Source organism: Pygocentrus nattereri, chromosome 15 (genome assembly GCF_015220715.1).
Source record: "Pygocentrus nattereri isolate fPygNat1 chromosome 15, fPygNat1.pri, whole genome shotgun sequence".
Lineage (NCBI taxonomy): Eukaryota > Metazoa > Chordata > Actinopteri > Characiformes > Serrasalmidae > Pygocentrus > Pygocentrus nattereri.
The window spans coordinates 13160091-13181111 of NC_051225.1; the positions used below are offsets into that span (position 1 = coordinate 13160091).

The 21021-nt window shown below is 40.3% G+C and overlaps 1 protein-coding gene across 2 annotated transcripts in view; it reads left to right on the forward strand.

Annotated features, from left to right (window-relative positions):
• Positions 1 to 3109: 3109 nt before the first annotated feature.
• The window catches only part of sbf2 (SET binding factor 2), a 144655-nt gene continuing 126743 nt past the window's right edge, over positions 3110 to 21021 (forward strand). For both annotated transcript variants that reach the window (XM_017707285.2, XM_017707286.2), the window contains exon 1: positions 3110 to 3271. In XM_017707285.2, the coding sequence (XP_017562774.2) occupies positions 3217 to 3271 (55 nt within the window). In that variant the 5' untranslated portion in view covers positions 3110 to 3216. The remainder of the gene's footprint in view (positions 3272 to 21021) is intronic.

The window sequence follows — 21021 nt, forward strand, 5'->3', positions numbered from 1 at the left end:
TTGGGGTTGTTGTTTCTGAGTCAGTCCATATATGGATATTGTTTGCTGACTCAGTTTGCAATGAATGTGAAAAATAATTAGTCATGTTCAAGGAATGCGGATGTTCAGGTGAGACCCCCTGCATTAAAGGTGTGTTGTCGTGTTGTCATGTTTGCCGGGAAGATGTTTCATTCTGTGGAAATGCATACACCTCAAAATAAGAGCTACAGTATCTTTTCCCTGCTGTTGTGAGCAACAAAATTACCGGAACAATGGATGCACAATTTGATGATGGCTGGCAACAAATAAGGGAGGAAAAGATTGGGCTTGTCAGGCAACAGGAAGCTTCAAAAGACCAGCAGAATCTGCACTGCAGTGAAACTCTACAAATCTCGACAGACTACCTTGGTTCAAAACCCACATTTCCACTTTGAAGTTCAACTATCTAGTAAAAAATATATGACTCAGAGTCACATTGAGGTAGAATCACATGCTTCTACCTCAAGGGGTTGAGTAAGGTGTGACAAACAGATTACTTCATATTAATCAGAGAATTGGAATCTCTGAAAATGATCTTTGTGTCTTCATTCATGGTGCTTTTACGGGTGATGAGCTTGAATAAACCAGGACATTTTGCTGGACTTTAATCTGTGGTGTTAAATTTGTAGTTTGGCCAAAAATTTGTGCATTTACCCCAGATGTAATCAGTCAACCAAGACAAGTTCAACAAGAGGTCCAACACAATTTTGGACTGGAGTCACTAGTTGGCATTGCACTAACCTTAGACCTAAGTTGTTGTTGAATCTTGAAACTTGTCATATTTTTAATATATAACAGAATGTCAGAAACATCAGAAACCACTTCAGCAAGTCTATTTGAGACTGGTTCACAACTTTGAGGCAAATGTTTTTATTATACTAACTGGGAACTATAAACTTTTACTTGTTAGCTGCATTTGCCTCGTAGCTGTAGTAGAACTCAAAAAGAAGTTTCTTTGGAGTACTTAACATTATCTTGGCTGCTCACATTTAAGGTACATGGAAAACTGTCAATTTTTGTCAGAGTTGTCACTTTAAGAGAATAAATACTTGCACTGACCTCAGAGATATTTGTCACAAATGCTTACCTGACAGTACAACAGTAATACTAAGAACATTTCAAATGGAAAATAAAAGAGAAGCTGGAGTTTTCAGTTCTTGCCTTCTGCCAACATTTGGCTTTTTGATGTAGTTGTTGTGTTTTGATCACGTCAATTTGCTTCTTTTGTCAATTATGTTCATTTGACAGAACCTTAAGCAAATGAGCATTTACTTTTTTTCCTCAAAACTTCCCAGCCTAAAACTACATGACAAAAAAAATATTATGCAACTATTAAACCTTGAAGTTGATCATTCCTATTGCAGAAAACAGGAGGACAGGAAAGGGAGCTATGATAGACATATTGCTTGGATGTACTGTTCATATTGGATACAGAGATGACGGGCTAAGTAAGACTTGCCGGTCTCAGGCCCTGGAAGGTCAGCGCTCTGAAGTGTAAGTATTCACCCTCCTCTAACATACTCTACTGGTTCTACTGGTGAAGAATTTGGTAATGGGCTTATGTAAGATGACCATATTTTGGTTTTCTAAAAAGAGAACACAGGGGCAGGAGGGCGGCTGAGGAACACAAAGACAAATCCTGGGCATTTTAGACAATTTAGAAATTTAGACACTTATTCAGTAATTTGTTTTACTAAATTCAGTGGGTGGCTGACACTTCAGATACAGTCTAACTCTTTTAATTCTTCAAAGGTTCTTGGTAAAGGTCTGTATACAACCTTGAACCCTCAAAGAACCATTTGCATGCTTAAATGGCTCTTTGCATGGTGAAATGTTCTCCAGATTGATGGATAATATGTTGTATCTGCTTCTAAATTGTTACAGCGACAAGTTTGTAAATATATAAGAACTTTTTCTGGTGCTATATAAAACCATTTTCAAAAAGGTTCTACATACACATTACTTCACATACAGTGCTTCTATATACCACCAAAAAGAGTTCTTCTATTGTTGAGATTTCAAGCTTGTAACAGTAGAAGAACCCTTTGTGGTGCAAGATATATATAACCATTTTCAAAAAGGTCCTGTATACACATCAATCAGACATAATATTATGACCACCTCCTTGTTTCTATGGTATTGTCCATTTTATCAGCTCCACTTACTATATAGGTGCACTTTGTAGTTCTACAATTACAGACTGTAGTCCATCTGTTTCTCTGATACTTTGTTACCCCCTTTTACCCTGTTCTTCAGTGGTCAGGACCCCCATGGACCCTCACAGAGCAGGTACTATTTGGGTTGTGGATCATACTCAGCACTGCATTAACAGTGATGTGGTAGTGGTGTGTTAGTGTGTGTTACGCTGGTACGAGTGGATCAGACGCAGCAGTGCTGCTGGAATTTTTAAACACCTCAGTGTCACTGCTGGACTGGGAATAGTCCACCAACCAAAAATATCCAGCCAACAGTGTTCTGCGACCACTGATGAAGGTCTAGAAGATGACCAACACAAACGGTGCAGCAGCAGATGAGCTATCACCTCTGACTTCCCATCTACAAGGTGGACTGACAAGGCAGGATTGTCTAATAGAGTGGACAGTGAATGGATGCTCTGTTTAAAAACTCCAGCAGCACTGCTGTGTCTGATCTACTCACACAAGCACAACACACCCTAACATACCCCCACCACGTCAGTGTTACTGCAGTGCTGAGAATGATCCACCACCCAAATAGTACCTGCTCTGTGAGGGTCCATGGGGGTCCTGACCACTGAAGAACAGTCTATAACTGTAGAACTACAAAGTGCACCTATTTAGTAAGTGGAGCTGATAAAATGGTCAATGAGCGTAGAACCTGCCTGATGTGTGTACCTACAAATGGTTAAAAATACTTTTCGCTTCCAGGAATGGAATCAGTTTTGTTACCGGGAAAGACAAACAAAATCCAGCGCAATCCAGAAAAATCCCAGACGGCTGGCATGCCTATTTGCCCCACGGACTAAATGCTATCCCATTAAAAACAGTACGGCCTGGGGTCCCATTAGCCAACTCCTCACAGGCCCACGCCCATGCAGCAGCAGGAGCAGCTTGGAATTGCGCGCATGCGCCCTGGCGACGTTTGTGTCAAACATGGCTGTGCTTTTGAAGAAAGAAAAATGCTGAATTGTGGTGGAAGAAATCGAAAAAAGAGGCAAGAATGGCAAGGTTGGCTGATTACTTCATTGTCGTCGGATACGACCAGGAAAAAACGGGTACGTTTGCGCGCCTTATTCGTCCCCTCAGGATCTGAGAGTTCAGGTCGAGGTTTATTGAGGCCGTCAGCTCAGCTCAGCTCTGCCCTGCCAGCGTTAGCGGGTTAGCAGCAGAGCTAACCACCTAGGATTTGTTCCAGCCAACATTAGCTGTTTTCGGCGGCTTTGTGAGACGAAAACAAAGTTTCTGAGAAGGCTTACTCGTATTAGGGAAGGCTTCCGCGATTACTATGAATGAAAAAATATCAGTTGGAAGGAAAGTTAGCAGCCTGTCACGTCCTGTTCTCCTGTTCTCGTGTTTATGTGTGTATCCCGGGTTTTCATGTGACGTGTTTGGCTCAGTGAGGAGGCTGACAGACGATTTAATGGAAGGCTGCTTTTAATTTTGATGTTTTTTTCACGGCATGTTTGGCTCAGAGAGGACAAAATTACTCCCAGACTACTAATACCTTTATTCTAAATGCTGTAGGAATAACAACACGCATGGCATCCCAGTCTAGGTCCTTGAACGTGGCCCTGATTCGGGAATTAACGTTGCATTCTGGCTGTGTGTACACATACATGTGCTTACAGTGGTCTTCATGTCTGTTTAAAAGACAACTTGTCTGGCCACTTAAGCAGTTGATGTTTGTGTTAATGTCCAGTTAAGTACTCCATTGATTTCTGAATGGATAATGCACTGGGATCTGTGTGTTATTGATTTTTCTGTCTGTTCAGGCCATGTAGCTTGAACTGATTGAGGAAAGCCCAGCTTTGGTTTCATTGCTGGAGCCCGGGCTGCATGGGAAGGGCTCAGAGTGGATCGAATGAGGAGAGAGAAAGAGAGAGCTTCCTTTGTTGTGGAAAGCGGATGCACAGCCCCAACCAAAAGGAAACCGGCGTGACCATGAGTGCTGAAGTGGTGCTGAGATCCCAGGTGGTGTGGAGATACCTCAGCTGGCGTTGCGTTTTGCTTATCATAAGCTGGAATATTCTCCTGTCATGGTACCCAAAGGAGTTCTAGGTGTAGTTACAGTGGCTCCACCAAGTATTGATTTGTGCCATACTTAAGCATATATTAAGTTGGGATTTGATGGGATTTATTTTAAACCATTCCAAGATTTTATCTTTTGAGCAGTTTTGGTACACACTTTGCATTCAAAATGAGATCTGAATTCATGATCCTAACAATGAACGCCAGCTCACCAGCACTGTTGTAAGAAAAAAACAGCCCCACATTTTTCCATATCCCTCCTTTACAGCACCATTAGTGCAGTCTGGTTGGAATTCTTCTTCCGGCTTTCTCTGTGTGAATAATGTTTCATCGGTTTGTTGTTTTTCACTGAAACAAATGTCACTATATTAAACATTTTGTCACGATTTTTAAAAGAATGTTTAGTTTGAGAAAAGTTATGTCCAGCAGTTAAAGTTATAGCTGCATATATGTTGTTCTTGTGCAGACAGAAGGCTTTCCATGAATGCTGAAAATCCTACCGTCATGTCTTTTCCCACACAGGTCCCAAACTGTGGATTGTTATGGAAACCTGTTACTCCTCCTTCTCTTCTTAACTCTATTGTCTGTGTTATGCAAGTCATGTCGTAGAATATTTATGACTGTGTTGTTATTCCAGACTCTGCAGGCCTTTTGATAATGTGGAGCAGTTTGTTATCACTTTGTGGAAAATCTGGTGTGAGGTTTGGATTAGAAGCAGAAGGAGTGCTGTAGATTCCATTTGCAGGCTATGTTTCCTCGGGATGCGCAGCAACCAAATGAAGTGACAATGGCCCTCTCATCCTTCACTGTGAGGCACAGAGCTCAGTCTTCTCAATTGCTTCACTGTTGCTCCTCAGAGAAGCACATCTTTGGGTAAACATTGATCAGCCTTTTCTGGCAGTGTAGTTAGTGGGCCAGTGGTCCTGGCCCCTGTCCAGTGCTCTGACTTAAAGGACCGACACAGCTGAGTCCCTGCTGTGAGTTGCGGCAGTGGCTCACATGGATAGGTAAATAGTGTCCCCCCATCGTGAGCTTGCAGATGCTGCCAAGGGACAAATGACTTTCTTGTGCCGGGGGAACAAAATGTTCCTGGCATCTATGGAGTTTGTGCTGGACTCAGATATCTCGCTCGCATAGCAGCACTGCCGGAACCGTTAGAGAAAGATAATAAATGGACGTAAGGATTCGACCAGCTAGACCCTGTTTTCTCTTGTTTTTTTAGTCGTATGTCGCCGCCGAGGCAAGTCCCTGGAGAGCAGCTCTTCCTCCCCTCTGAGTTACAAAGTTTATTTTTCCTGCTTGTTCTCATCTGCTGTTATTGATGGCGGTGACGTTGTTGCCTGCCGCCATTTGAACTTAGCAGTAGCACAGCGTCCACATCCGCTGGTCGCAGCGCTGCTTGGAATTTTCATAATGAGGCCCGGAAGTGCATAGCATTCTAAATGTTAGAAGATGATGATTTCTGGCAAAGCATGACTGAATAATCTCCTCACTGTAATGCAAAATGGAAAGACTTGGCTGCCCATGAAAAGGTGTGGGTTGACTAGTGGTCAAGTTATGTCTGCTCTGCCGTTTCTAAATTAGAGCTGCATGGTTTTGAACAACGGGGTTAATGATCATTTTGTGATTATTAGGGCAGGGTTTGACTAGCAGTTAGGCCTAATGAGAATCACAATTATTGACAATATTGTGGCAAGAAAAAAAAATACACATGGGCTGCGGCAGCTTTGACCTACTTTCTATTCAGTTTTAGTCTATATGCTTGTTGTTAAGTCAGCTTTACTGTAATACTGTAATGTTCAGATTCCTTTATTGATCCCAGGGGGAAATTGCAGTTGTTACAGTTGCAGCCATTTATGTAAAAATAATCACTTTACTAATAATTTAAGACAATATAGAGAAATTTACAGTATGTACACAAGATTTAAGTACTTGTAATATGTACAGGACATACAGTGAACTCAAACTGCGTTACTCTCAGACCCCATGATGTAACAGTAACATTAAATAGATGGTAAACAGGAAAAGTGTGAATTTAAATGCACTAAATAAACACTAATCATAAACAGTGGTGCAGTTAGAATGAGCTTATGGAGCAGTTAAAGTAAAGGGGAGGGGGTACGCAAAGCAGGGAGAGTTGAGCATCCTGACAGCCTGGTGTCAGTAATATTACCTGTTATATTATGAAAATCTTCAATAAAACTCACACGTTAAATGATATGACACGAGTAACCCAGCATCTTTTGAGACCTACTTCTTCTGTCACTAGAATAAGCACTACTGCAAACCCGTGGGTTCACGAGCTTCTTCTGCCGCAGATTTGTGGCGATTATTCCAGCTTATGATGGCGCTCATTGCACTCTGCCATATGATGCCATTTGAAATAGTGCGGCTCTCTCGTTTCCGGTAGTATTGTTCACATTAGGGTTATTAAGAGCCCCAGATCCAAATGAGCCAAATAACAACTGAAGAAATATTTCGATTGCTGTGTTGAGTGTATTTCTTGTTGCTCAACATCTTCCAAGCCACCACTTCTAATACCTCCTCCCGAAGTTCCGTCAATAGATGTTATTAGGTGACATGACCACTGTGCCGTCGTCTGTAGATGGAGCTGTGCTAGCTAGAAGCCATTTCTAGCAGCAGTTGTTATCCCAAACTGTTATCTGGCTAACTTAAAGCAGCTTTCAGCGTCACATTTACCAGCGATTTTCGTACTCGTGTTTTAAAAGGTTAACGCTACAGGTAGAGCACAATCAGTGATGTAATTTCTCCTACATCTGCTTAATATGAACAGCTGGAATATTATATAAGAGACTACGCATGACTCCCACAGCACGAACAGCTGTGTAAAAGAGAAATCGCAGTCACGGCATAACTACGAAGCTACATATCGCAATGTCAGCATTTTTTTGCTTACCTTTTATAATGTTACAGAAATCGCTGACATGCTGTAGATGAGTCTCAGAGAATGTAAGCCAGCTAGTGCCAGCAGCTAATGAAAGCTCGGAACTACAGCCGCAATGGTTTCTAGATAGCAGAGCTAGCTGAATATATGCAAAGTCTTTTAGTATTCACATTAAATATACAAAACCTGCTTTCATTTTGCGATACAAGTACTATGTGGGTGGTGGATCATTCTCAACATTGCAGTAACACTGACATGGCGGTGGTTTGTTAGTGTGTGTTGTGCTGGTCTGAGTGGATCGGACACATGTAAATTCAGTTAATTTCTGACGCATGGTGGCGCTAACTAAAGACGTTCTAAAATGTCTGGAGGTGCCTCGTGTTTAACTGACGGCGAAAAGAAAATCCATAACTGCTGCTCTGGACGACGTTTTCTAATGAATCCTGGCCCTCTTGGCTTGCCATAATAGGCAAGTTTACTGTGGACTTTGTGTGACATTGACATGCACTGGTCCTCTCTTTCGATGAGCAAGAAGCTTCATGCATTCCTACAGTGAAAAAGACCTACAAAAAAACTGTTATATTTTAATATAGATGTACAAAGTTATGCCAGCAGTAAACAATAGTGCTGTGCAACGTGCAGTTTTTATTAGCTGCTTTTTAGGTGGCCAAAACCAGCTGAAACAGGCATATCGCCAAAAAAGAAAAGGAAGGCAACATTACACCTTTATCCCACAGGGCCAGTGTCTCATTTGATCCATAAATTTTTATATGTTTGTGTTTGGAAGGTATACAAAAGTGCACTCTTGGACACTTCGGCATGTTTCTCCTTACATATACTGTTACCCTTTATTGGCTGTAAATTTGCTCCCTGGCAATAAATCGTAATTTGTTAAGTGAAAGAGTGGAATTTGGTCAACCGCTTTTATTATACAAAGATCCTGACTGTTTGACATGGAAGGTGAGCCTCAGTGTTCAGGACTGGACGCCTGTTATTTGAAATGAGTTATATAACTTTAGACTTGCTCTGGAACTCTGCATATTGCTGAGGACAGAAAGCTATAAAATGCTTACATATGCTGATGCCTGTGTTTTTTAATGTAATCTTATTGTCATTGAGCGGTGAGCTCTTGGGAATTCAGCCATGCAGAGAGCATTTTCAGTAACAGGCTCTCTTTTTTTTTTTTTTTTTTTTTATTTCACTGCTTGCTTTTGCAGAATTTGACTCTTGGCCATATCACTGGATGAGGGATGCTTTCTTGGCTTGTCTTTTAATAGATGGCTGTTGCTTTTAAAAAATTATTTGTCTGCACTCTGCAATGTAAAAGGTGGACTGTTGTACAAAAAAATGTCTGGAAAATTGCTGTTATGCAAGATTAATAAACTGTCAATAACATTTTCCCCTCAATTATCTTCAAGAAAAATGTTTTAAAAACTCAGTCTTGGCCTTGTGTTTTACCATTTTTTAAAATAGTTGTTACATTCGTATTTGGCTCCATCTGCATTTGTCAGAATGACTGCGCTTATCATGATTTAAGTTGGTTTTTCTCTGGATTTTTTGGGACGTGTAGGGTAGTATTTCCAACAGCTGAGAGTTGCTGACAGACTATTTGTCTGATTCAGTGTTCTTGCATGCAGAGTGAAGGTCAGGACCCCCATGGACCCTCACAGAGCAGGTACTATTTGAGTGGTGGATCATTCTCAGCACTGCAGTAACACTGATGTGGTGGTGGTGTGTTAGTGTGTGTTGTGCTGGTACAAGTGGATCAGACACAGCAATGCTGCTGGAGCTTTTAAACACTGTGTCCACTCACTGTCCACTCTATTAGACACGCCTAACTTGTCAGTCCACTTTGTAGATGTAAAGTCAGAGACGATAGCTCATCTGCTGCTGCAGTTTGTGTTGGTCATCCTCTAGTCCTTTATCAGTGGTCACAGAACGCTGCCCACGGGACACTGTTGGCTGGATATTTTTGGTTGGTGGACTATTCTCAGTCCAGCAGCGACATTGAGGTGTTTAAAAACTCCAGCAGCACTGCTGTGTCTGATCCACTCAGACCACCGCAACACACACTAACACACCACCACCATGTCAGTGTTACTGCAGTGCTGAGTGATCCACCACCCAAATAGTACCTGCTCTGTGAGGGTCCATGAGGGTCCTGACCACTGAAGAACAGGGTAAAAGGGGGTAACAAAGTATCAGAGAAACAGATGGACTACAGTCTGTAACTGTAGAACTACAAAGTGGACCTATATAGTAAGTGGAGCTGATAAAATGGACAGTGAGCATAGAAACAAGGAGGTGGTACACCTGATCGGTGTGTATTGACACAATTCCCATAGCGGTAAATCCCTGTCTTTTACTATGTGTCAAACATATTTGACTGTGATCTACATTTACTTTGATGACATTGTTCATTTGCAAATATGTTTTGAGTACTGTTGGTTTACCTTGTGGGTTCCCTCTGTGGTTCTTCACTATGCCTACTATTCAGTTATGCTCTTATCAGAATGTGCCTCTGTCGGACCCGCTTGCCTGAAGCACGAAGACACTTAAGATTAAGATCAGGGAGGAAACCGTGTGAGCAGATGGTGGAAACCCCTAAACCTCATTAACCAAAAGATAAACCAAGACGTCATTATGACACACATTTAAACCTCCCAGAGTGAAAGTTACAGATAATCTAAAGACTTGTCTTGTGAAAATGGAGGATAGTGTAGAAATATTTGTGTGTTAAAACGTTTCTCCCAGTTGTTAAACGGTGAAGTTTGACTATGTACATTTAATTATACAGCAGTTACTTTTGGCCGCGCAAGCTGATTGTTTGAGAAGCGTTCTATCTCTGCTGTTTCGCCATAACATCACATTTTTTTTTCACAAACACTATCACTCCACTGAGACGCCGTTGCTAAGCAACGACTTTTGACAGCTGGAGTGGAGGAGATGCTCAAGCAATCTGAACATTTTTGCTTCTTACTTTGCCACAAACACTGTTAAGATCACATTTGACCGACAGCCGATTTGGCCCGACTCTGAAAATGAGACGACACTCAATTCCCAAACTGTCGTCACCACTGAGCAGCTTTTCAGTCGGCAGCTGTGATGAAAGAGCAGCTAAACAACCTGGAATCAGCCAGAAATGAACCAAAACACCATTTGCCAAGCTAAATGGGCTGTAAGATGCGTTACAGACTGAGTGGAAAAAAAATACATTAATACTAATCTGGAAAAACGGACAAAACTGAGCTGAACCTGATATTGCGGCAGTTTTATGGCTCAGTCTAAACTTCAAAATCCGAGGCTTACAACAGACTTAGTGGCGAGTGCGCGGAGCTCATTAATCTGACATTGCAACAAGCTGCTTGTTAAGGAAACTAATTTGGCAGAAGGAACTGAACATTAAAACATATTAAACTCCACGTTCACAGCCCAGTTTATTAATTTGTTACTTTTATTTATTTAACTATTATATAAAAGCAATAGAACACTTGAGGTTTTGTGTTATCATGAATAACACACTCCCTCTCATCTTCTGTTGCTTAAATAGCCATTGACTTTTCTATTTCTTTTTTAATATAAATCACTGCTGTTGGAACAAAGTCTTGTATGTCAGTTTTTGACATAATTAAAAAAAAAAAACCAGTTGTCCGTCACCTTTTGTGTAAATTTCTTGATAAACGGACCAAAAGAAACAGCACAGAATGACGTGAAAAGATGTCTGCTTCCATTGACTTACGTTAAAAATAAAGTATGTTTTCTTTATCCAGTAAAGTTACTGTTTTGGAGAAAGACGGTTTTGATCAGACAGCAGCGAAATGTTTGTACCCTCAGACATTGTCTGTGACGTTCACGCAAGCAGCGATTGCTTAGCCTTTGTGGATTGAGTTGTAATGGCCCTTCAGCGGGGAAGTGTTTGCTTATTTTACAGGAAAGTGGAAAACTGAACTGGCAGAGCACATCAAGGCATTTTTATTACTGTTTTGATGTTATTGACGGTAGGAGATGGAATTCTGGAACACACTGTAACATGGAAAGATGGTAAGGTGCTGATGAGCGGAGATGTTGTGACAGTGATGAGTGTTGACTTAGACGTGTTTTGACGTGGTCTCTTTCAGTCACAGCAGTTTGTGCCGAATAGTAGTTTTGCCAGTATCTTTCTGATACTGTGTTTGGCAGCTGGTTACCATGTTAAGTGATGGATTTAGATTAAATAAATACAATCATATCAGTCCAGACAGTGAAAAAAAACTCAGGTTAATACTGTTAACAACATTTGTTTATTATCTTGTGATATTGTTATTGATATTGTTTTTGTTGTTATTATTAGGCCAGGCTGTAATTAGCAGTAAGTGGTACATTTCAGGGCATAACTAATAATAATCCGATCATAGATTTCTGCAGTTAGCCGATTATTCAAATGGTCGTGTAAATACCATACTCCAACCTAGAAATCTGATGAGGAAATCCGAAAGAGGCTGGATTTCAGCTCAGTAATCTGATTTCTCAGGGCATGTAAACTCTTACTCTGATTTCTTTCGCTTTTCTTAGTCTGCACAAGTGCGAGAACAGACAGTGTCTATCACGATGTTGTGAGATGCATCAAAACACTTTTAGAGTGGTGTCAACTAAACACGAAATAAGGAATTTCAATATTCTTCATCTTCTAAATGATGTAGGTTGATATTTACAGGATAAGTGGCTCAGTGTTTAAAAATAAATAAAAATCTGCGACATGAAGTTTTACATTTCTTTTACATTTCGTTTACATCTCGTCTTCTTCTGAGAGTTTATTGACTGGTTGTAAAGCAGAAATCTGACTGTCTGACTCATGTAGACCTGGAGTTTCCACATTATCTGATTACTCAAGTGCATGTAAACATGTTGATCAGATTACTGACAAACTCTGATTTTCTGCGGTTATCAAACTATTAAGTGCGAACACGCTCCCTGTTTGGTTTGTGAATGTGTGTTTGGTATTAATGAAATCTTCAATGAGAGTTGGAAACATTTGGCATCATTTTGAACAATATCCAGTTAATGTTGCAGCTGTACTACAAACATTGTGCCTCCCATAGTATTGGCATGCAGTGTCCCTCACTTTGGATAAACAGGAAGCATCGCAGGTCTCAACAGCAAAAAGAACTTCAGAAAATTGGTCATATTTTGATATAGAAACATGAGGTTATGACAATAGTCAGAAATGTTACTTTGCAAAGTGTGGTTTGGTATTAGCTTGCTTTTTTTGTTGCCCAAACCAGTTGAAACAGGCTTCCCATGAAAAAAAGAAAAGTATGGCAACAGTACACCTCATCCTGCAGAGCCAGTGTGTCATGGAATCTGTAAATTTTTGTATGTTTGTGTTGGGAGGGTATAGAAAAGTGCACCTTTGGATACTTTAACATATCAGTCTTTCTGAAGTATTGTTTAGCAAACTGTTATTGTTGTAAAAGATGGATTGAGCTGTAATAAATGTAGTCATATTAGCCCAGACAGCAAAAACACAAGACGCTCATTTGTGTGATTACTTCCCCTCCTGATAGACTGTGAGGAAAGTTGCCAGTGAAACAGCAAAAATGTAGTACAGGGATGAGAATAACAGGTTTTTTAAGCTTCTCAGTAGATCACCGCTGTCCAATGAAAAACATGTATCTCCATTTTTTCAGTTTTTTTTCTTTCCTGTATGATTTGAGCTCAGCAGACGTCTTTTACATTGTGTGAATGTATCAATTCTTAGGTGCATCAAGATGCGGACGTGGATGATTCTGAATCGATTCACAAATGTCAAGAAACGATTTTTAAATTTTAATCGATAAAGTAATGTTGACGGAATGCTGGAAGTGCAGTGCGGGACAGTCTGTGGTGGCACACTACATTAAAAGCTAGTGCAGGGGTCGCAACCCAAATATTCTTAAGAGCCATTCTGTCCTTTCAAAAAAAGTCAAACCACCTTGGGAGCCACAACAATTATTGCTTAGGATTTGTGTCGGTACTGAATTGTTGAGAACCAGGGCTTTCGCGCCATGTTGCCTACTTTGGAGCCGAGATACAGCATCTCGCAACACCCCCCACCAACCCCACCACCCAACCTCTACAACGAGTCCAAAACTGAAGTTATGGAATTATTACAGAAATTGGGTAGGATAGCTGTAACGTGATATGTGAACATCCACTGCGACAGGATCTTATTTCACCATAATTGTGTATTTTATTACAAAAAATGGCTCCAAACAACAGCAGTGAAAGAGAGTTGACTTGCTTCATTGCTTCCGATTGACTTATTAATAAGAAGATGTTGGAACTAAATTCATTATGGATCACTACAAATACTTTGCTTTAAAGGTACCAAGTCATCACACAGTTAGGGGGAAAAAAAATTCTTTATACGGGTAAAAAAAAAAAATGCATCAAGATTCATCGATAATTGGTTTATAATTGCATTGCATCCTGTGAATACAAATTCCTACCCCTGGTAAGCTGAAGATTAAAAGCTATGTTTCCCCTAATGCTCCCCACATTGTATTGCACTCAATTGGTCTAAAAGCTTTTTACATAATCATCATCAACATCCAGGACTCATCAACTTTGTTGACTAATCATTGTAACCCTCTTAGCATTGTTTCCAGCAATAAGTTTTGTTCTAATAAATCATCCATTGTGTCTGGGTCAGGAAATAAAGGGCTGTAGGACCGTGATATTTGCAGTGGAGTCTGAAGTCGAAGGAAAATGAAGATTGACCTGTCTTAAGTACTGAGGCATGTACTACACTTTGTTGCTTCCTTGTTAACAACTCCGCTTATATACTTGCAGTTTTAACTTTAAACAAATTTTAAAAGGTAAAACCTGCACGCGTCACTGTTTGTTTCAAAAGAGAGATGGGAGTCTGGTCTTGTTTGACTGAAAATAACTGGGAGAATTGCAAAGATGGCTGCTGGGTAGACTTTCATGCTGATGGGTCCCTCTTTGGAGAAACTACAAACTGCTACCTGAGCGTGAGTGAGTGTCAGAGCCATGTTGATGTGCTTTACTTGTACTCTGGAATTTGGCTGAAGGTGTTTGCAGGAACCACTAAAGTATTATCTGGACTAATCTGGACACTTAAGCAGAAAATGCTTAAAAACCTGGAGCAGAAATGATGGGAAACTTATTATTATGAATGCTCCATATTTATATGTCAGTTGCTTTCAGAGTAAAAGGGAATAAAATGATACAGGGAGATTCAAAAAGATCAATCCAATTTCAAAGCGCCATATTTTTACAACCACGAAGCACCAAGGACCCAATCACAATCCAATTGAAAGAGGGGTTCATAGAGTTTCTGATTGCTACCTGAAGATGGCTCCCTTCAGTCTGAGAGGAGAGGAGACCCCTGAGCAGGAAGCCTTCTGCGTTCTCCACTTCAATAAGAGTGAATCTGTCACAACTGTGCAGCGTGATTTTCGTGGGCAGTGAAGCCCCAACAGCTCAGAGTGTTCGTCGTTGGTTCCACAGCACTGGATGATCTCCGAAATCACACTGAAAGAGCTGTGAGTGCAGCAACACCAGACATGCTTAATCCAGTATGGGATAATTTGACTATGGTGTTGTCTGTACAGCTGGAGGAGGTTCATACTGAGCACTTGTAAAATTGCATAATAAACTTTACGCTCATTTAAACAGTTTACTGCATTGTTCTGTAACGATTTACAAGTGAAATAAATCATTTTGAAATCCGATGAAGCTTTTTGAACCCTGTGTTATTCAGCAAGCTGGTTAATTTTAAAGTAGGCCTCTGTAGCTCTGTATTGTCTCTTGAAGTACGTAAATAGGGTTTTATTGGTTTTGGTTTATCGTGCTGGGTGAAAGTGACTCATCACTCATCTGTCTACTCTAGCACAGTACGTGACTCCAGTAGGACTAGCAGATATACGGTCAGTGCTGTGCTGTATTGTACTTCCGTTTTTGGCTGTCGCTGCATCTCGTGAAAGATTAAACTGATTAACTTGTGGTTGACCACATGTGCTTACCTGATACCAGTATAGGTTATGTCAGCTGTGCTTAGACATTAAATATTTGTATTGGACACATGGTCACTTTCCATTTGGAACGCATCCTTCAGTCAGCACATGGAGACTCTTTGAATTGCTTATCTTTTGTTTTTTCATGTTGTTTAGTTTCACGGCTGACCTGCCACAGCCAAAGTGAACTGTTTTGATAGATGTGTACCTTAGCGCGCTTTGTTGGCCCATCAGTGCTTTGGAACAATCTCGGGGCTGCACATATCTCCCTGTGATTATTTTTCCAGTTCTGCGCCTGCTCGCGCTCGTTGGATTGCTTCCTGGTATTTGGGCTTTCTGACATCACGATCTTTGATGACCTTTATCATGCAAACAGTGGCATCTTCCTTTGCATGTATATCTCCATTTCAGAAAGTGCTCCCTGGTGCTGGAAGGGCAGCTGTGGAAACTCCCAGGCTGTGTTGTGCCTTTTATGTAACACTGATCTAGCGTGGTACTCAAACCGGGTATTGAAATATGGATCTGACAGGGGAAAAAAATTTCCAAAAGCCCACTTACATGGAAGGTTTGATGGAGTATTTTGAAGGAGAAGCCAACCTGTCTCCGGCATCCCACCTGTGGGTGGATTGAGCCAGTTTGTGTGAGGTGTTAACGTGGCAATGACGTAAAAAGATGCAGAATTCTTCGTTAAACGTTCATCAAAACCCACGTTCTCCTCTCCCACCAGTGATTTATTGTGAACTGGTGCAGAGAGAAAGGGCAACAAGATTAATGAGTGTTTTTAGTGCAAAAAGACTAACGAGCAATCTGGACTTTTTTAAAACCGACACATGATGAAATGCTAGAATGTCAGGCCTACTGCACAGCTTCCTGCATCATTGTTCTGCATTGTTTTTCTTCATATTCCTACAACACCATTTCCATAAAAGCTTGTACGCTGTGCAGAATGTAAATAAAAATACAATGCAATGGTATGCAAATCATTGATATGCATATATTCATTTGAAAATGGTACAGAACCAGATGTTGAAACTGAGAAATTTTATTGCTTTTTGAAAAATATTTGCCCATTTTGAATTTGATGCCAACAACATGTTCCAAAAAAGTAGGGACAGGGGCCTGTTTACCACCGTGCTGCATCACCTCTTCTATTAACTACAGTCTTTAAGCTTTGGGAACTGAGGAGAAACTGCTGTAGTTTTTAAAGTGATATGTTTCAGCTGCTCAACAGGTCGGGGTCTCCTATTTTTCATTTCATAATGTACCAAATATTTTTCAGTGGTGACAGGTCTGGACTACAGGCAGTTCAGTTAAGCCTCCGGACTCTTTTAATATGGAGCAATGCTGTTGTAAAACATGCGGAATGTGGTTTGACATTGTCTTGCTGAAATAAATAATGTCTTGCCTGAGAAAGAGGTCATCTGGACGGCAGCATATGTTGCCAAAACATGTATGTATCATTTAGCATTAATGCCGCCTTCACAGATGAGCACGTCACCCATGCCATGTGCACTAATGCAAGCAAGCAAGCAAGCAAAATTTATTTATATAGCGCTTTTTACAACAGGTGTTGTCACAAAGCAGCTTTACAGAACAATCAGTATTACAGAGAGAAGAGAAAAGAAGAAAGAAAATCCGGGTCCGAGCCCCCATGAGCAAGCCAGCGGCACCCTAAACCATCATGAATACTGGCTTTTGAACGGTGCACTGATAACAAGCTGAGTGGTCTTTAGGTCGGAGGACACAGTGTCCATGATTTCCAAAAAGAGCTTCAAATGTTGATTTGTTGGACCACAGGACACTTTTTCACTTCCCCTCAGTCCATTTTGAATAAGCTCAGGCCCAGAGAAGGTGGCAGCATTTCTAGATCCTGTTTATATTTGGTTTCTTCTTTGAGCTTTAGGGTTTTAACTTGCATTTGTGGATGCATTGATGAACTCTGTGGTCTACAGTGGTTTTCAGAAGTGTTTCTGAGCCCTGATTTCCTCTACAGAATCATGTCTGTTTTTAATGCTATCTGAGGACCCAAAGATCATGGCCAGCAAATACTGGTTTTTGGCCTCGTCCATTACATAAAAAGATTTCTCCAGATTCTCTGAATCTTTTAATCTCATTACATACCGCAGACTATGAAAAGTAGAAGTTCGTTGCAACTTTTATTTTGAGAAACATTTTTCTTGAATTGTTGCTCTATTTGATGGTGCAGTCATTAACAGAGTGGTAAACCCCTCCTCATCTTTACTTATGAAAGACTCCACCTCTCTGAGATGCTCTTATATACCCAGTCATGTTACTGACCTCTTGTCAATCAGCCACCAGGGGTTTCTTTTAGCATTACACAACCTTACGAGCCTTTTGAGCCCCCCGTACCAACTTTTTTGGAATCTGTTGTTGGCATCAAATTCAAAATGGGCAAATATTTTCCAAAAAACAATAAAATTTCTCAGTTTCAACATTTGATATGTTGTCTTTGTAGTATTTTCAATTAAATGTAGAGTTTAATTAATTTGCACATCATTGATTTTTGTTTTTATTTTCATTTTGCACTGCATCCCAGCTTTTTTGGAAATGGGTTTGTAGATAAAAGTGATGTACTGTAGACGGGAACTTAAATGCCTCTCATGCGAAAGCTCCTAACATATTGATCGGTTTAAAAATCCAAAACTTTCTGCTTATTGCTCCCCAGCATGGCACGGCCACACCTTATGACGAGTTTTGGATGTGCTGTGCTCTGCCATGAGACATGTTTCTGGGTCAGAGTGTGGTGAGATGTGCTAGAGGAAAATAAGTTTGGCTAAAGTAGTCACGGATATTGCCTCACTTTTCAACTCGGTACTTTATTGTACCATTTCATGCCACAGGCTTTATGTATTGCTTAAGTTCTTGAATGTTGTCCAACATGTCCTTTTTCTAGTAAGAATGGGCTTCTAGTTGTTTTACATTATTGCGCTGCATGAGATGAGTCGTGTACAAGCTGGAGTGCTCTCGGAAACTGCACAAGCATTGTTTCCCGTTATGCTGATGGTGAATGTTATAGTGAATGTTACAGTGTCAGCACAGAGTGAAAAAATACCAGCTTGGAATTTTACACACTGTGTCATTCTAAGTTGATCTTTAAGTATATGGTGGTGTTGTGTTGGGTAACTCAGAATCAAGGTGACATTGATGCTCTTCCATGTGATCTGGTGGATGACTGCTGGCTGTGGTGTGGTATGGGTCTGGATGATATCTAAAAATGATTTATATTTTTTGGTTTAAAATATTGTGACTGTCTCCTTTACCAGCCCTAAAGCAGCTACATGTGATCCGCTGCAGCTTTGTCATATTTTCTGTAAAACCACATATTAAATGATACGATACTGAGTAACCCAACATCGTTTGAAAACAACTTTGTGTTGTTATAATAGAAGTTACTGCAAACACACACATTCAGTATCTTCTTCTGGTGCAGATTCATGGCGACTTGTGTGCAAGGAGAGCTCCCTGCTGGGGAAACTTCAGACTACAAACAATTTCAAGATCGTGCTCTGGAAACAAGATGTCTTCCATTGTTCTAGTGGTGTTTCCATTATTCAGCAAGGAAAACCCTGCCAGTTTTACACGATCAATAACACACAGTGGGGGTGTTTTAAAAGGCACTGCCGCATCCCATTAATGGCCCCATTACAAAATCAATGTTTATTCACAGTCAAAGTAAATTAAACATTACATGGACATATTTAATATAATTTATTCATTTTCTGTGATTCTTTTTCCTTTCAATGTTAGTGCTAGCTGCTCTAGGGTAACACTCAGTCACTTTAGGTGCAACAAGTCACAGTAGACATGTTTACATGCAGCCTAATAATCGGTTAATAATCTGACAACTAGCTCAATTGAAATAGAAAATGTTCAACTCAATCAGAATAGTCTAGTCTGATTAAGGCCATTCTGAATACGATTTCAATCCAGTTCAATGAGGTGGGTAACCTGTAAATCTGTTAAATAGAAGAATATCTGTGTAAAAGCCTGTATCTGATTACATTCCCTATCAAAATTTAAGTCCGAAATTTATGCTCTGATCTTTAAAAGATGGCGAGTAAGTAAAAGCACAAGCGCACCAGCTGAACTTGTCTCACTCTTACCGGATTCACATGATGCTTGTTGTCATGGTGACGTCTACACTAAGTGATTCTCTACACTTGTGTGTCATTTTGAATCTGATTACTTGTAATGAGCATGTAAACTGAAGTTTTAAGATAAGATATGATAAGATAAGATAAGATAATCCTTTATTTGTCCCACAGCGGGGAAATTCACAATTTTCCGGGGAAATTTTCCATCGATTGTTGAGTAGAGTGAAAATAAACACCTCAGTCGGAATCTACATGTAATCGGATTGGCAACGTCTTTGCATGTAAACACAGACACAGACACTGACGCATGACATCATTAAATTTCAGTGCCATGTACTCAAGCTAAACTTACTGTTAAGCGGGGTGTCAAACTCAACCAGTAAAAGGGCCATATTAGAACCTGTGGTCCAGGTTCCAGGCTTTTTTTTTAAATTAATGTTGTGCTGTAACGCCAACTGACCATTGTTCATTTAAAATATTCAAAGACTTCAGCAATAAAATATAGGCACTTATAGTAAACCTTGGAATATTGCAATAATACTGGAAATGTTAAAAATGTAAAAGACCCCGGGAGCTTCTTTTAAACCTACCTATTTGCTTGAACTGGACACCTGACATCCCTTCTTTGCTGCAAGTTCATTAAGACTGAAGCTGATGTGACATGTTTGTTGGTTGAGATGCATTTAGTGTGTGTTTGGTGATGTGACTGGTGTGGAATTGTGTAGAACTGAGGTGTAACGCTGTCCCATAGACTGTTGTTGGGGTAGGAGAGTCAGAGCACATTGCAGCACCGTGCATGCTGGTGACTGTAATGCAGTGCATTGTGAAACAGGTTAATATTAATAGTTACAGTGAATAGCAGAGAGAACTAATAGAATAGGCTTCCTCTCTTTCTCAAACATAAAAACTGACTGTTGGTGTGGGGCACAATGTCCCAGCGCAGCCAGTTGTTTTAGGCCTGGTTTTCTCTTTCCTTTGGGAGGTATAAGCTAGGACATGTATTTCTGGGCTCTTTCATTAGAGCATAGCCAGTTCACTTCCACTTTCTCCGTTTCACAAAGGTTGTTTTTGAGTTAGAGCAGCTGTCCAAAGCACTTATTTTCTTTCAGTGTTATTTTATACTTAAGCTCTTAATTTTGCCATTATTAATCTTAAGGCTTTGGTAATTACTATAAGAAAGTGTTTTCTTATCAATCCTTGGTTGGTGAATATATGGTGATTTTCAAAAAGATTCATCCAATTTCAAAGCACCATATTTTTACAACTGTGAGGCACCTAGGGGCCAATCACATTCCAATTGAAAGAGGGGGTCATAGTTTCTGCCTGTCAGCAGAAGATGGCTCTCTTGCAGTGTATTGCGAAACAGGTTAATATAATAGAAAATTAAAATGCTTTTGCAGGCTGGATAGGATTGTGTCATGGGCCTTGTGTTTGACACATGGGATGTAAAGGAATATAAGTAGAAGAGGAAGAGCCATGTGATCGGTAAAACTGGCATTACAGTGTGTAGCAGAGAGAACAAATAGACAGCTTCCTCTCTTTCTCAAACATAAAAAAACTGACTGTTGGCATGGGGCACAATTTTCCAGCACATTTACAAACTAAATGAATCCTCTTTAGTTTTCTCTTATTTTCTTTTCACAAAACCGAGATCATTGGCTAACACATCGCCATCACTTGTCTGTCATTCACGATATCTGATGACATTATCCCATTGCCCAGGCCTCCTGTGATGTGATAAACACTTTGTGGAACCTTCT